Source organism: Talpa europaea (assembly GCF_964194135.1).
Source record: "Talpa europaea genome assembly, chromosome: 6".
NCBI classification, from domain to species: domain Eukaryota; kingdom Metazoa; phylum Chordata; class Mammalia; order Eulipotyphla; family Talpidae; genus Talpa; species Talpa europaea.
This window is the reverse complement of record NC_140072.1, coordinates 75422361-75440430: the sequence shown is the minus strand read 5'-3', so window position 1 is coordinate 75440430 and position 18070 is coordinate 75422361. Positions and strand designations below refer to the sequence as shown.

The 18070-nt window shown below is 36.4% G+C and overlaps 1 protein-coding gene across 1 annotated transcript in view; it reads left to right on the top strand.

The window, feature by feature from the left end:
• MICU2 (mitochondrial calcium uptake 2) overlaps positions 1 to 14301 on the top strand; it is a gene marked incomplete at both ends in the record, with an annotated part of 77335 nt that extends 63034 nt beyond the window's left edge. The window contains 4 exons of the mRNA XM_084234868.1: positions 4108 to 4279; positions 10987 to 11095; positions 11521 to 11678; positions 14197 to 14301. Of these exons, the coding sequence (XP_084090994.1) occupies positions 4108 to 4279; positions 10987 to 11095; positions 11521 to 11678; positions 14197 to 14301 (544 nt within the window). The remainder of the gene's footprint in view (positions 1 to 4107; positions 4280 to 10986; positions 11096 to 11520; positions 11679 to 14196) is intronic.
• Between the last annotated feature and the right edge of the window lie 3769 nt (positions 14302 to 18070).

Here is an 18070-nt window from a genome sequence, read left to right as displayed (position 1 = left end):
CCAATTTATTATTTCCATAGTGTTTTAAATCAACTGGGTGGTTCTCCTGTTGGGGGCCAGTAGCTCTTTGGACATACTCATACAGTTGCAGTCTGTTACTGAGTTAATCTGGCAGCTGCAACAACTCCAGCATCTCCTAAGATGCCTCAGCTGGGACAACTCACCTATGATCCATATAATCTCTGATTAACACATGGGTTGCCAAACATCTCTACAAAGCTCATATAGTAAATTTGGTCTCTATCACAACTACTCAACTCTACTATTACTCTGTGAAAGTAACCACAAACTCTGTATTATCCAGGGGACATGCCCATGCCCCAGTAAAGCTTTACACCAAGGCCAATTCTAAGCACTTACTTATTACTCTGAGCTCATTTCTTTTAACTGTAAAATGGGAATGATGATACTTAATATAATTTTATAAACATCAAAATGAATTTTTCTCCTCACTAAGAATAATTCCATGCTAAATGAGACAATGTGCCTCTCTACTAACCAGATTCTTAAATATCAGAAAACAGTACAGAGATTACATGGAAAAAATTACACTAATTTGGGAGGTAGGAGACTGCATCTTGTTTCAACTCAATGTAGTTCAAGGAATATTTCATCTAATTCTTTGACTCTGGCAAAAAATTTTCCCCACCTGGGCGTCCCTGATGGCACAGTGGTGAAAGTCTCAGCACTATCAGCTATCGCCAGCCACTGTGGCACAAGTTCGATCCCCAGAGAGCTAAACCACATGGTGCAGACCTCTCCTGTCTTGCCCACTGCTGCCCTAAACAGTATACTTCAGTAGATCTTCCTCTTCTGCTCCCCACTGTCTCTGGTGAATCCCCAACCCCCTGCCCCACCAAAGGACATGACAAGGAAACCCCTCATCAGATTTGGCAAATTTATTGAGGAAATCAAACAAAACGTAAGACTAAGACTAGACTATGGTAGTAACATTGAGGATAAAGAGGAATGGAAGAAACCAAGAGATTATTTAAAAGTAGGAAATTAATAGTATATGGTGACTGACTAGATGAAGAAAGTGAGTAAGGGAAAAATGAAATTTGTGACTGGAGCCAATGAATCGGGTGAGACATAGTCACTGACCTAGAAAGTACAAAGCAAAACCAGTTTAGTAAGAAAATGAATGTAGCTTAAATATTGTCACTGAATACGAAAGCCTAATTACGGTAGAGTGAAGAATGAATGAGGGGTAAATAGAAAAAAAAATGCAGATACTCTCTTAAGCAGATTTACTGCAAACAAGGGGAAAAGAGAGGGAACTAGCAGGAAGCAAATGTAAGACAATTTTCCCCACATGTTTAAATGATGAAAAAAAGAGAAAAAGACTGAATATAGGGGTGATGGGGCCTAACTGAAGGAACAAAGTCCCTGCTGAGAAAGAAGAACAGAAATATGGGTTGAACTCAGAGTATAAGTAGATAAGTTAGCCATCAAGAAGAAAAGGGACTCCTTTTTATAGGTGTTATTACAGTTCTGAAGTGATGGCAAGAAAAAAATTTTAAAAAGAATGAATTTACTAAATTATGATTTCTGCTTTCTCTGAGAAGTTGGGGCAGGATCATCTGCTGAGGACAAATGGAAAGGCAAAGCAGTAGGTGTATAAATAGTGTAAAGGGGTTGAAATAGCTATATAAAGTGAAAAATGTTTCCAGACTCAAAGGTGTGTCTAGAAGGGTTGAGGATCCAATTTGAAAGTACAGAGTGTGAATTTATGCTGGTACCATTATGTATAGGAATTGTATGGTTTTCTTTTAATAGCACTTGAAAAAGCAAGTGGCTGGAGCAATTGAAAATAGAGCCTGGGCTTGAGAAAGGATGAAAAGGGAAAGATAGTTATCCACAAGTGCCATCACAACTACTATCTATTGAATATTTCACTGTGTGGCTATCATTTGTCTTAGGTATTTTACATATATTATTCCACCTGTTCACAAAGTGAAATAGGTAGTCATTCCTTTTTATAAAACAATGGATTGTTTGATTTAAGGAACTTGGTTCAGGGTCATATACCTTAGGAATTGAAAAGGTGATATTCAGACTCACAACTGTCTTAAAAGGTTTGATTGACCACAACAATCCTGAAAGAATTAGTCCCACAGTTCTCTGGTAGGTAGTTGTGTGCATTGAAAGGCTTTTAAGGAAAGAGTGATAGATTAATGACCACGGCACAAACATTAAATATTACCATGTCAAGAGAAATTCATCAGCTAATGAGTGAACTTGTGGATATCAATAGATTTTGCAAATAAAATCCTGAAACTCTTAAAACTTAAGTATAATTTTTAGTTCTGTCTCATGGAATTTTGCTGTTTATTCATTGTTATGAAAGCAACAGGTAATTTACTTGAGAAATTCCATTCTTTACCAACAAATACATCATTCAGGAAAAATGGGACTGATGATCAGGCTAATCAGGCAGCTGTGTATGACATTTCCCCCGCTCTCCATCAGTACCTCTTTGTTCTCTTACATTTTTTTTCCTGTCTTGTTTCCCTCTTCTCTCCCACTTTATTTGGAGTCTTCTGCCTTTTTCTTCCTGCCTTTCAATCTCTAATGGTTAGCCTTAAAAATAGTGACCAGAAATAATCTGGGAGTTTGATGTCAGGAAAAATTTGGAGGATACTGATACTGATGAACTTTTTAGGAATGGAATTTTTTTTAATTCTGAAATACCAGTTACTAGTTGAGGCTCATCTAAATTCATTCATGACTGAAACAGTGGTATACTGGGTAAATGTGTCATAATAAAATATAAAATTTTAGTTAAACTATTAACATAAATATACTCACATTCTTCAAAAGTCTAATTAGTTAAGATGAAAGCAGCTTAAATCAAAAAATGTGTAGTTTAATAATTAAGTTTTTTATATTTCAGCCTGAGAGACTAAAGAAAAAGGAAAAGAATACATTAATAATGTTTTTAGACCATTATTTTTTACTTCCCTGATTCACTGTATTCTCTTCTTCAGTAAAGCATTGTTTTAACAGTCCTAATTAGAAAAAATTGAATGTTATCACAGTACATAGTACAATAAAACTCAGTAAAACTAAGGGCAAAGACTATCTGTAAAAGATTATGTTGATCCATAGGTACAAACTTGAAATGCTTCAAATTTTAGATAAAATTCTGCTTTGACCCAAAAAGACACATGGCATTGATTAATCTGTGTCTAATATATTCAGGAAGTACTGCAGGCAACAGACCCTTAGCACATAGAAAGGAAACTAAAATCAAACTTCCAATTCATGTTTTAAGGTTAATGGGATAAATTTAGAATATAAAGCAAGTAATTTTTTAACAATGACAGTACTTCACCCATTAAACTGATATATATCTCTCTTTTGTCCCATTTATATTCTTATTAAATTAAGGCATGACAAATAGTAAAACTCATAGAAATAATAATACTTTTCACATGGTATTGATTATAAATAGATAAGGTGCAGCATTTCTGGGTTCTTGCTCAAAGAAAATATTTTTAACTTGATACACTTTCAACTTTCACCTTTCTCAGGAAGCCATCAACAGTTTGGTCAAAGTGAAATGTTTTTATTACCAAAAAAAAAAAATTAGTCATAAAAGTCATATGTTATTCCGGAGAGTACAGCTATTTTTAAGTAAGTCTAAGCTTTTGATGCAAAGCCATTGATTACAGAGATCAACTTTGGTATCTGAAATATATTAGAAACCATTAATTATGATCAATGTTCTAAAAGTTGTTTCCCAACTAAAATACAAGTTTCTGCAATAATTGATAATTTTTATATATACAAAAGTAATTTTCCATGTGATTTTATTTTCTATGGTTGTATCAAAACAACATGTTACATAAATTTTAAATATTTATCATGATTTTGGTTGTCAAGTATAATTTGCAAAAATTAAGTACAAGAAGTCACAACTTAAAGCAATTGTTGGACTGAATAATCTTTTCACAGCCCTTTGCACAGCATTAATGTTCCATCCAAACTACCTTATCAAGAGTCTAACCACTCAACTGGTGATGCTAAAGAGCTGCAATGCCATATTGCAACATTATAATATTCCACTAGTTACTTGTATCAGTCTTGTATTTTAACATTTAGGTTTATGGAAAGTTTGCAAACAGAGATCCAAGAAATGGAATTCCTGCAGTTTTCTAAAGGTTTGAATTTTATGAGAAAGGAAGACTTTGCAGAGTGGCTACTCCTTTTCACTAACACTGAAAATAAAGACATTTATTGGAAAAATGTGAGAGAGAAGTTGACAGCAGGAGAGGTTGGTATGCCTTTTTGTTATGCTTGTGATAAGATGACATAATAAATTAGACATTTTTATATAATTAAAGTAATTTCTAAATTAACCAAAACTAAATTATTCTCTATTATTTATGTTATTTAAGTATAAAATCTAGTTGAAGAATATACCATTTTCAAATGGATGAACAGTTAATTGCCTAAGAATTAGCATAACAACCATGAGTTTTACATTTCTAGTAAAGTCAGAAATGAGACAGTACTGTTCACTGTCAACACTACTGCTTTCTACTCTGGAAATCTTAGTGCAAATTAGTAATATAAGAGTATGAAAACCTGAAAGAAGGTGACATGTTTGCATGTGATGAGATTATATACCTAGAGAACACAAGGGAATTATATGGGGAATATAACCAAGATGAAAATGCATAAAATGTGCAAAAATGTAAAAGGATGTAAAAATATATAAAATAAAAAAAAAAAAACAAATTTGGGCCTCACTGGTGGCACAGGGGTTAAAGTCTCAGTGCTGTTGAGCTATTACAAGCCGCTGCAGCCTAAGATAATCCACAGCCAGGGAGCTAACCCATATGGCACAGCAGACCTGTCCTCTCTGGCCCACTGCTCCCCTCAGCAGTGTTTTTCAGTAGATCTGCCTGTTCTGCTCCCCATTCTGTCTCTGGTGAATCCTTTCAACCCCCCACACCTACACCCCAGTTCTTGTATGCATAAATAAAAATAAAACTTAAAAAAAATAAATCTAATGAAGTGCATGTTAAAATGCTAAAGTAGTAACTGTCCAGTGTACAAATTGCAAGGCAGAAAATGTAACGGTATATATGTGTGTATATGTATGAAGCGATGTTTGTCAAACTGTTAATAATGACTATTATATTAATATTGCTAATAATATAATTATATATTAACATAATGATTAATTGTAAGATTTCAACTTTATGTATAATTTTCACTTGATACAAAAACATTTTGATATATGTGTATTTTTATATAATTTTTTAAAGCTGGTAAGAAATTGGCATTCATAATTGAATAGAAATATATAACAAATCAAATCAATTTAACAAAAAAATATGAAAACTTTAAAGCCTTGATTGATGTTAAAAGAAATACCTATTTAGAGACATCTATTATTGAATAGAAAATCTTAGTATAAATACAGCAGTCCCTTAAATTCATCATTTATAAATATAATGATATCAATATTATATTAATCAGAATAGCCTAGGTTTGCTATAGTTAGTTAAGTGCCCATGACTAACACAAGGTTTCTTTTCTTGCTACATTTTCATTATGGGCTCGGGGGAGGCTCTGCCAATATTAGTAACTTAGAGACTCCGACTCTGGAGACTCTACTATCTTGGAATTTCACCATCTAGAAAAAACACCATTCTAAGAGACAGTGACAGAAGATGAAAGGAGTGAGTCCTTTAAATGTTTTGGCCAAGAAACATCACTACACTAAATTAGTGACCAGACTAACCTCATTAACTCCTACCTAACCACAAGAAGCATAATCTTTCAGATATACAGGAATAAGAAGAGAAGTAAAACTATCACTATCTGCATGTAACATACATAAAAAACTGTAGTCTCCACTAAAATACTAATTGAAATAACAAGTCAGTATAGTAAAAGTGACAGGTTACAAAATCACTTTACAAAAATTAGTTGTGTTCCCATATACAAACAATGAGCTTAGAAGAGAAAGAAATCAAGAAAACAATCCCATTTACAATCACATCAAAAAGAACTAAATACTAGAAATAAACGAAAACAATATAGGAGGTAAAGTACCTGTACAATGAAAACTATAAGACATTAGAAGAAATAGAAGAAAATGTGAAGAAATAAAAAGATACTCCCTGTTCATGATTGGGAAAATTAACATTAAAATGGCCATGAGTGTTTCCTTTGCCCACAGCATGTACACGGAATGGGGAGTGGGGAAAAAAAAAACCAGCAGCTGGACCTCAGTTTCTCACCCCATTTAATAAAGCCCCAAGACCTTCACCATGGACTTCCAGCACTGCCTGGGGGAAGAGTGGGGTTAGGCCTCCTCTTCTGAGAGCAATCATGTTGCGGGGAGCATCTCCATCAGCTGACCCTAGAGACCATCAGCATATCAACATCAATAGGGTACCTTTATGAAAAATCACCTTGGTTCCTACAGATGCAACCTGTGCCCGACACAACACAACAGTGAGGGCAGTTACCTCACGCACAACCAAGGGAAAAAGCATAAAACCAACTTGGCCAGTGAGCAGCCAAGGAGGTACCTGCCCAACCAGCACCAGAGAAAGTTAAGGTGAAGCTAGAGAAGTTTGTGAAGATTGGCTGCCCCAACTACAAAGTGACCAAAAGAGATACAGACCTGTGCCAGCAGTCTCCTCTTTCAGATTGACCTCCCTGAGATAACCAAGGGCATTATGCTCTACCACTCCTTCATGTCTGCCTATGAAGAGACAGGTGCTAGCACTACCTGCTGATCACCACCGCATCCTATAAGACTTCCTTTCAAGCTGCCTATCAGGGCAATTGACAAGGCCAAAGGCAATTTTTGGACTCAGTGGAATAGGGAAACGAGCATTTCTTTCTGCAATTCCACTTTAAGATGAAGAAACCCACAGCCCCTCTGAACCTTCCTGCCTTGTCTCTTGGGGTGAAGTATCCCCACACCCCCACTTGTCATGTACTACCTGAGTCTCTGTCTCCACCCCCACCAGGAAGCCTGCCACTGCTACCCAGGCCCCACAGTGGGACTGCCTCTTGGGGTCTGTGGGCACTCCCCGCTCCTGAGATCCATCCCATCAATTTCTTGTGTCCAACCCGATGCTTCCAGGGTCCATCCTCCAGCCCCAGGGGTGCACCCACCATTGCTGCAATTCCCCTTAGGTTCCTGGGGTCTATTGTTCAGCTCCTGAAGTGCACCCACCAGCCTTAGTGATCCAACCCAAATGCCTCTAACGCTGAGGCCCCCACTGACCTCCAAAGTCCCTGGCAATATTCCTCCCCCCAACTACTGAAATGTTTGTTCTTTTCCCCTCTCCCTCACCCTCCAGCAAGCCTCAGTTTCTTTTTTCCATGTGCTTTTCCACCATGCAAGGATTGGTATCTCAAATCTCACTAAACTGTCACCCTTGGGGCGGGGGGGGGGGGGGGGGGGGCCTATTGCCCAAAGCAATATACAGATTCAGTGCAATCCCTATTAAAGTTTCAGTTGCATTCAAAGAAATGCTAAAAACATTCTGAAATTCATATGGCATTACAAAAGTTCTGGAATAGCAAAAGCAATATGACAAAAAGTAGGACTTCAAACTTTGTGCCCAGACTTTGAACTATATATTTGATAATAATCAAAACATTATGATACTGAAACAAAACCAGATACAGATCAATGGAATAGAATTGTTGCACAGGAAGTGCCCCCACATTAAGATGAATAGTTAGTCAATGACAAAGGGACCAAGAGTATACATTGCAGAAAGGAAAGTCTTAATTGAGAAGTGTTGGAAAAACTGGACAGTCACATGCAAAAGAATGAAACTAGGCCACTATATTACACAAAAAAGTGACTAAAAATGGAAATAGGCTTGGATATAAGACCTGAAATCATAAAATATGTAGAAGAAAACATAGGCAGAACACATCACAATGTAGTCATCAGTGATGTCTTTGTAAAGTCATCTCTAAAAACAGGAAAAGCAAAAAAGATTATAAACATAATCTTCATCAAGCTAAAAAGCTTCTGCAAAGCAAAAGAAACTAAAACAAAAAGGCACCCTACCTAATGGGAGAAAATATTTTCACACTATACATGTGACAAGGAACCAGTGTTCAAGATCTACAAAGAACTCATATAGTTCAACAAAAAAAAAAAAGAAAGCACAATCAAAAAAAGATGGGCAGGGGCCTCCCTGGTGGCTCAAAGGGTTAAGCACCACACTATGAAGCAATCCCCAGCCTCTGCAGCACGAGTTTGATTCCTAGCCGTCCAGGGAGTAGCCCACATGGCGCAGAGGGCCTTTCCTGGCTCTCCTGCTGCTCCTTCAGCAATGCATTTTGGTCAGTCTGCCTGTTCTGTTCCCCACTGTTTCTGGTGGGCCCTCTCACCCCCCGCATCTCTGGCCTGTACCCCAGCTCTTGTATGCAGAAATAAATTAATCTTTAAAAAAAAAAAAAAAGATGGGCAAAAGCCCTAAACAGGCTCTTCTCCAAAGAAGACATACAGATGGCCACAGGCACACGAAAAAGATGCTCATCAACACTTCTCATCAGGGAAATGCCTATCCAAACCACAATGTGATACCATCTAACACCCATGAGAATGGTGCACATCAAAAAGACCAGAACCAGTAAATATTGATAAGGGAGTACAGAAAAAGTAACCCTCCTACACTGTTGGTGGGAATGTAGACTGGTCTAACCTCAGTGGATAACAGTATGGAGGTTTCTCAAAATATTAAAAATAAATCTACCATATGATCCAGTGATTCCACTCCTAGGGATATCTACGCAAAGAATGCAAAAACACTAATTTAAAGGCATATATGCACTCCTGTATTCATTGCAGCACGATTTACAATAGTCCAGTTATAGAAACAACCTAAGTGCCCAAAGACAGATGAGTAAAGAAGATGTGGTACATAGTGGAATACTGCTCAGCTATTAAAAACAAGCTAAACTCTTCCCCCCACACATACATTTATTGAGGTAAAATATGTTTACACCTTTGTATCTGCTCCAGGGGTTCTAGTTCAAACTTCTACAAATGTATACTTTCACACCCTGCCTACTATCAGTGCCAAAACAATCCTCCACCGTGTTCCATTGGAGTTCCTTACCTCCCCCATTTCCACCTCTCCAAACTCCCCCTATTTTTGCCTCAGTTTTGCAGTCATGTTAAGAGCTTATTATTAGTATGGTTTTGACTGTCCCTTTACTACATTTCTCGATATACCACATGTAAGTAAGACCATCCACTAGTATTTGTCTTTCTCCTTCTAACTTATCAGTTAGCATTATCATCTCTAGTTCCATCCATGTTGTCACAAATGGCAAGAATTCATCCACTTATATAGCTGAGTAGTATTCCATTGTATATATAAACCATATTTTTCTGATTCACTCTATCCTTGGGCACTTAGGCTGATTCCATTACTTTGCTATTGTAAATGGGACTGCAATGAATATAGGAGTACATATTTCCCTTTCAAATTAGTGTTTTTGCACTGGGAATGGAATTGCGGAGTCATATGGCAATTCTGTTTTTAATAGAAAACTCAATACTGTTTTCTGTAGGAGGGTTACTTTTTCTCCACACCCTCACCAATACTTGCTTCTGGTGTTTTTGATGTGGACCATTCTCATGATTGTGAGATGGTGTCTCATTGTGGTTTTGATTTGCATTTCCCTTATAAGAAGTTTTGATGCATTTTTTTAAGATTTGTTTTTTTTATTTATGCATACAAGAACTGGGGTGTAGGTCAGAGGTGCGGGGGGTGAGAGGATTCACCAGAGACAGAGCAGGGAGCAGAACAGGCGGATTGACTGAAATATACTGCTAAGTGGGGCAGCAGGTGAGACAGGACAGGTCTGCTGCGCCATGTGGATTAGCTCCCTGGCAAGGATTGAACTCATGCTGCAGTGGCTGGTGATAGCTTGATAGCACTGAGACTTTAACCCCTGTGCCACCAGGGAGGCCTGATGATGAACATATTTTCATGTGCCTGTTGGCCATTTATATGTCGTCTTTGGAGAAGTGCCTATTCAACTCTTCTGCCCATTTTCTTTCCTTCTACCCATTGGCTTAGTTGTTTTCTTTTTGTTGAGTCACATGAGTTCTTTATATATTTAGAATATTTATATTCTTTATATAGTTAGATGTGTTGTGTGAAAATATTTCCTCATCCAGTAATGTGCTTATTGTTTCACTGATAGTTTATTTCACTGTACAGAGCTTTTTAGTTTGATGCTATTTTTTTTTTTTTGGTCATATTTGTTTTACTTCTCTTGCCATTGGAGAAGAATTCCCAAAGACCTTTCTGAAGCCAGTGTTGTGGAGCATTTTGTCTATTTTTTCTTCAGTGTATTTTATAGGTTTAGGTCTTATATCCATGTCTTTAATCCACTTTGAGTTATTTAAATTGGGAGAGGGTGATCTAGTTTCATTCTTCAAATTAAGAATTTATATACTTGATTTTTTTCCACTGGAAAAAAGTCTTGTAGACTTCTCACTGTGTCCTCACATACATGACCTTTTCTCCATGCTTGTCTGTAAAATGAAAGCAAACTCTGGTGTCTCTGCTTCTTACCAGGAAATCAGTTCTATTGGGCTTGGCCATACTCCTGTGACTTCATTTAGCCTTAATTACCTCCCTAACAGCCCTGTCTCTAAATACAAGGGCTCAACATGGATTTGGGGGAGGATATCTCAGTCTGTAACACAGGGCCACCCAAAATCTTGAAGGGCACAACTCAGATCCCATTCTCACAGTGTACAGTCAACATAGTTTATACATAGTGATCCTGCCACTTAATCTCTTGGGGTTTCTCCTAATTTCTAAAATCTATAATTCTTTTTCCTCTCAAAATTTTTAATCGACTCAGAAAGGTGTTTATAGGTTTATGATAAAGTACTTACACTTAGAGTCATAAGATTATTTAATGTCTTTATAAAATTGTGATAAAAACTTGGTTTTGTTATTTTAGAGCATTAGCTTGGATGAGTTCAAGTCCTTTTGCAATTTTGCCACCCACCTGGAAGACTTTGCTATTGCCATGAAAATGTTTACTTTAGCTCATCGCCCTATCAGACTCCGTAAGTTGCATAAATCATTTAATTTGTGTTATCTATAAACAGTATCATTCTATTCTTTAAGTACATTAAACCAATCAAGAGGCCAGTTATAAAAAATAACCTTTACATCAATGTGGTTATTTTGATTTACATTACATTTCTAGATTTTGAACACATTTAACAATAATTTTATTTACCTTTTCTTCTTATTCCCCTTAAAAAAGGCAGGAAATATTTAAATATTTGTATTTAGAACATTTATTATATTAAAATAGCCTGCTTATGCATTACTTTATGATATTTCCCAGCCAAATTTATTACTTGAATACATTCTTGATGGGTATTTTTGGTTTTGTTTCACTTCTCAAATAATAAAAATTTAGGTTAATTCCACTTAACACTATTCCCCATAGTTTAAGAGTTGTTTTATGTTTACTGTTTTTTAGCGGAGTTTAAGAGAGCTGTGAAAGTAGCAACAGGACAAGACCTCTCAAACAATATTTTGGACACAGTCTTCAAGATCTTTGATTTGGATGGTGATGAATGTCTCAGTCATGGAGAGTTTCTTGGAGTATTAAAAAACAGGATGCATCGAGGCTTATGGGTAACAGATTTGGAATTTTTAATGTATATGTTTATGTGTAATTAATGATATTAAATGATATTAAATCTAGAATTTGAGCAAATGTATAGCTTTAAATGGGGATTTTATAATTTATTAAGAGGTTGTGAGCTATAATTACAACCTACACTGAAATCTCTCATACAGATGAGATCCAACATTTTTCTTTGCTTTTTTTTCCCTCTTAATCTAAATCTAATCAGAAACCACTATTCTTGGCCTCCCCTGGTGGTGCTGGTCATTGAGCGTAGCGCTGTGAAGCTGTCTGTAGCCTCTGCAGCGGGGTTCAATCCCGGCCTGCCAGCAAAAATCCCACATGGAGCAGCAGACCTCTCCTGTCTTGCCCGGATGCTCTCCTCAGCAGTGTATTTCAGTCAGTCTGCCTGTTCTGTTCCCCGCTCTGTCTCTGGTGAATCCTCTCACCCTCCCACGCATCTAGCCTGTACCCCAGTTCTTGTATGCATGAGTAAATAAATCTTTAGGAAAAAAAAAATTAAAAAAAGGAAACCACTATTCAGTAATAATAGCCTTAGATTTTACTTCAGGTTCTGTAGTTTGATACATCTAGGTTCAAATCCCCAGCTTTATATCATACATACTAACTGCTGAATCTTTAAAAAGCCACTTCATTTTTCTGAACCTCAAATTATTCCTGTATACAATGAGAAAACTTTTTTATTTTTAAGATTTTATTTATTTGTTTATACAAGCACTGGGTACAGTCAGAAGCGCAGGAGGGTGAGAGAATTCACCAGAGACAGAGCGGGGAGCAGAACAGGCAGAGTGACGAAGTACACTGCTGAGGGGAACAGCGGGCGGCAGGAGAGGTCTGCGCACCATGTGGGACCCTCGCCCCGCGACCGGGGATCGAACTGGCACTGCAGAGGCTGCGGGTAGCTTTGCAACCCAGCGCTCAACTGCTGTGCCACCAGGGAGGCCCCAATGTGAAAACTTAATAGATTCTAACATTGAAAATTTTTGTGAGAATTGATTGTAAAATGCTATTTAACTAAGTGCTGAGGCACAAATGTTAGCTTTAGTCATTACTGAAATTTACATATTGGTCTGTAACTGTGGGACAAATAAAAATATTTTGTTTAGATTAGAATCTTCTAGAAACATTCTTGTTAAAGTAGTCTTAAGGTTGAAAACAAGTCCAAAGAGAAAATATTGGTATTTAGGCCAGAAGAAAGGAAAAAGGGAGAATAAGAGATTAGTAGGTTCATAAGACCCAGACTTTCTAGAACCTAGAAAACCAATTTCAACTGGAAAAATGCAGCTTTCCTGCTTTTTAAGCAGTTTTTTCTTTCTCTTTTTCCGAATAAACCTGTCCTTTTAAAATGAAAAAAACAATTTTAGTTGCCTACTACAAACATTATGTATGGACAATGAGCAAATATATTTCTAGTCGCAAAGTAAAACTTTTTGCAGTCATCTAACACCTCAGAGTTATACAGTCATATTCCTAGAAATTAAACCAATTTGTGCACTGAACAATTTAATATATCCAGGAAGCTCTTTGTCATTTCTCAAAAAATATTAAGAAAAGAGCTATAAATCAATAATATTATAATGAACATCCATATAACCTAAAATGGACTTTTGTTTCTATTTGACTCATTTCCAGCAACGCTGTACTTTTGATCACCAGTATCTAAATGTTTTCTAACCTTTACGCTGTCACTTAGTTGAGAGGAATGATAACCACACACTACTTTTAATTCACAAAGCACATACATGAATTTTCTTATTTCTTCTTAAAGCTTCTCATCAAATATAGTTGTTTGTGTGTGTGTGTTTTCTTTTTTTAAAAGATTTATTTATTTATGCATACAAGATCTGGGGTACAGTCCAGAGATGTGGGGGGTGAGAGGATTCACCAGAGACAGAGCAGGGAACAGAACAAGCAGACTGACTGAAATACACTGCTGAGAGGAGCAGTGGACAAGACAGGAGAGGTCTGCTTCACCATGTGGGGTGCTCTCTGACTGGCAGGATCGAACTCGTGCTGCAGAGGCTGCAAATTGCTTCATAGTGCGGTGTTTAACCCCTTGAGCCATCTGGGAGGCCCATGTTTTTTCTTTTCATTTTGACCATGGTTAAATCAAAATTATGAATTTATGATTTTTATTCCACAATTAAGTTCACCAAAAAAGGGAAAATATAATAAAATATTATGAAATAGAAGCATTATCAGATAATTATAATTTAAAGCCAATTTATGAAAGAAAATTACTCAAACCCTTCATTATCATCTTAAGGAGGAACCTCCATTGACATATAATTAGTCTCCCTTCATTCCCATGGTTATCCTAAGCATATTCTTACATGATATTCACTTTGTATCTTTTACCCTTACTTTACAGTTCTGTTGCAGTCATCTTTTACAAAATTCACCTTAAATCCTTTTTGGAGGAATGTGGGAAATAAACAGTAACAAAGTTAATATGAAATCATGTTCAGCCTTAAAGAGAATAACCCCCTTACTTTTGGTTAACAGGTACCACAACATCCAAGCATACAAGAATACTGGAAATGTGTGAAAAAAGAAAGCATTAAAGGAGTAAAAGAAGCCTGGAAAAAAGCTGGAGAAGGTCTTCCTTAGAAAAAGATAATTAGGGAATCATATTGCTACTAATGTCAAAATTTGGAATTTTTTTTTTAAATACTAGATGTTTATCTTTTAAGCTTTCATTAATTTCCTTTGTGATATAAATATGCCTTGTATTCGCTTTCTGATTCAATGGATTAATAGCATTTCATTGAATAACTTAGTAAAAAAGAAAGTAATATTTCGTGAAGACAAGTACTAGATTCTGTCAGAAGAACTAAGATTGAAGTAATGCTTCGTAATTTGAAAAGATGGGGAACCTAGTTATTCACTGATTTCTTAGATACAATAGCACATTATACTTTCTGGAAGGGTAAATTAAAGCTTACAGGAAAAAAATAATTGATGTCCAAAAGTATTGTCAATTCCACGTACTCCTCATAAGACAAATTAAGTTAATAATATTTCAAGTTTTCTCATCTGTATCATACCTCATAAATCTCTTGTATAGGTTATTTCAGCTAGCTGTGTGTTAGATGTCAATATTCTCTCTGAAAACAAAATAAAGTATTTTAAAATGAATTTTAAATGTTTTATAAAAGTACACATTTTTAAAAATGTAAATACTCTCATCCCTTGACAACCTCATTAGTTTCTGTGCTATAAAACTTGTTTAATTGGGAGAATCTTGATCACAAGATCAGGATCTCCTGTGAATATTGCACTGTGGTTAAAATGGCACTAGAAATTAACTGGCATCTAATACAAAATTATATTTTTTGAAACTTGGTAAATAAAAATTATTTTATAAAATGTTCAAAAATATTTTCAAAGAAATATATTGCAAATATTTCAAACATGTTCATCTCCATGGGTAATTGTTTAGTATAAGAGTAGGGCAGAGAAGATACAATATAAGCCATAACATCTTGTGCCTAAAAGTAAGAAAATATTCAAAAACTAATAGGGAAATGTCAGAGGACAAAAGCCAACTTGAATGGGGTGTCGCTGGCCAAATCTAGGATAATTTGAGCATTAAAATAATGTTGGTAATGGAGCAACACCTACTGAATAAGAATCAGTGAGCTTACACTGAAAATTGATTGTTTAATGGTGTGAGGGAAAACTTTCCCTTATGGTCAATAAAGAGGTAAGGCCTTGAAATATGTTCATCTGCTAAATTGGAAAGCCTTTGTAACAATGTAATGCCTGACATTAGCAAGTGGTAAAGCTTTTATTTAGTTTTTCTAGAAATATTTTGCTGCTGATTAGAAAACTTAAATTTGTCCTGTTTTCAAAGTAACTGATATTTTTAATTTCTACATTGCAAGACCAAACCAAGAGAAAAGTAGGCAATGCAAAAAAAGTATAGGAGTGCATCCGTCACCACTTTCTCACTTAGCCACAAAAATACTGACTCTTTTCCCTGTCTACCCAGATGAACTTACAGGTGAAGATTAGGGGTATAAAAGTGTAAAAATGAGGATTGTTTCTGGCATCTTCATCTTCTTGCCCTGACTTTTCCAGTCTACTCACCTAGAACCAACTCTCCATGCCCCACTTTGCGCAGCATCCCATGACTGCAGTACTCCACCTCGAAAATTCTTGGCTTTTCCTTGCATATACCATGTGCTTTACACCTATTCCCTCTCCAAACCTTCACTCAAACAAGCTTCTGACCAGGATGCTTTCCCTCTCCTGCTGAAATTCTTGACATCAAGTTGCCATTTACATGTCAAGTTTGTCTCTACTAAACCATTAAATCAGGAGGAAAAAACAGTGCCTTTGTCATCTTTATATATACCATTCTTGCCGAGTACCTGGCTTAGAGAATAGCAGCTAACAAATTCTTGTTGAACAAAAGGAAGGGAGAGAAGGAAGATGAGAAAAGGACACAGATGAGAAGACAGGGTAAAAGAGAAAGAGGCATGTAAGACTTTAAAGTCAGGCAGTCAGCTGTTAAAGATTACTTAATTTATTTCAAATATGCCTTCATTCCAGATTAATTTTTTTAAAGTCTGGTTGTATTGCTTCATTATTGACAATCCTTTAACACTAGAATCACCTACAAAATAAAAGTCAACCCCAACATTGTTTTGTCCCCCTACCTTTCTGGCCAGATCACCTAACACTTGCCCGCATACTCCTTATATTAAAATTATTTACTGCCTCTCTAGTTGGTCTTGTTCTCACTTTCCAAGTATTTATCCTTACTGCTGTTCCTATCAAAGATAGGACTTACAGGTGAAGATTAGGGGTGTAAAAGTGTAAAATTGAGGATTATTTCTGGCATCTTCACTTGTGAAGCTTTCCATTTTCATCCATGCTCCCTCAAACTCCTTTAACCATGTCCTCTTAACTCACTCAGCATCTTTTTGTCCACCTTTCAAACTTTACAAAGTGTACTGGAGGTTTTTTAAATCAGTTTGCTTTAATCAGTTTCCACTCAACTATGAGCTCAGTAAGAACAAGGACTCAGTTCTTTTAACTCTTCCCATTATATATCAAAGAGTTGACATGCAGTGGTTGTTCAAAATATTGGTGACATATGAATGAAAAGGAAAGTGAGACAAATAATATCCCCATATGTGAAGGAATTCTCCTGATACTTCAGCTCCTCTGTTACAAGACTGAGCAGAAAAAAAACAGGAGAGCCCCTGGGAACTGTCTTACCTCTAGTTTGGCCTCTGCCTTAAACACAGGAAAATGTGGGAAAAGCCTGGCCAGAGTTCTAGTATGGTTGGAAAGAAGAACAGGTGATAGACATGCAAACAAGTCAATCAACTCCCCAAAACTTACAGATAGGATTACCCTCTTAGTATTAAATTGTAATTAAATTAAAATTAAAGCAATGTAGAGAGTGATTTCAGGAAAGATTGCAGAATAGGAAGCTCCAGTAATCTTTCCCTTCACCCAAAACATCTATTGAACTGTCAGGAACTCTCTAAAGTATTTTGTAACTCAGGCGTACAGTAGAACTAGTCCAACATCTGTGGAATAACTTGAAGACAGTGGTAAATTTTGGTGAATTTGGCTTTTTGTAAGTTTGTAGTTACCAGCACAGCAGCATGTAGCTGTGGAGCTGGCGACTCACATTCCTAGTTTAGCTTACTGGAGCCAGAGTGGGCAAAAATAGAACATTGAGCTTTGATAGCTGATAGCCACTTTTGATCGCTGAAAGGCCAGCGTAGAGATCTGCCATTTTTCAACACCCACACCCACAGACTGAAGTAGTTGCCCAGCTTCAAGTGTTTTAAAAAGACGATTTTTTTCCACCTCTTGGGTGCCTAACATTAAGGAAATGAGTGAACGCTAAGGTGCAGAGAATGGAAAGAAATTTCAGTCCCCACGCAACAAGAAATACATATTTTTCAAAAATAGGAAAAAAACACAAGATGGATCCAGCCCACAAAAAAAAAGCTAAAACAAGCAATCCCTGAGGAGTGAGAGAATTAAATTTCCAGATTTCTTATAGCATACACTTAGAAGGTCCAATTCTCGACAATAAAACTATAAAACAAAGAACAGGCACGCATAGTCCAGTCACAAGAAATGATTTTAGTAGTCATCACTGAAGAAGCTCAGACACTGGAATTAATAGCAGACTTAACCAGGAAGAAGAATCAATGAAATTGCAGGTAATATAATCTAAGGAACAAAGAAAAACGACTGAAAAACAGTATGAGGAACCCATGAGACACTATAAAATATCAAGATAACATAAGAGTCAGACAAAAGACTGAAAAAATGATGGATTATAAACTAATTGGAATACTACTCAGCTATTAATAGAGATGAAATGTTCCTTTTGGAATAAAATAAA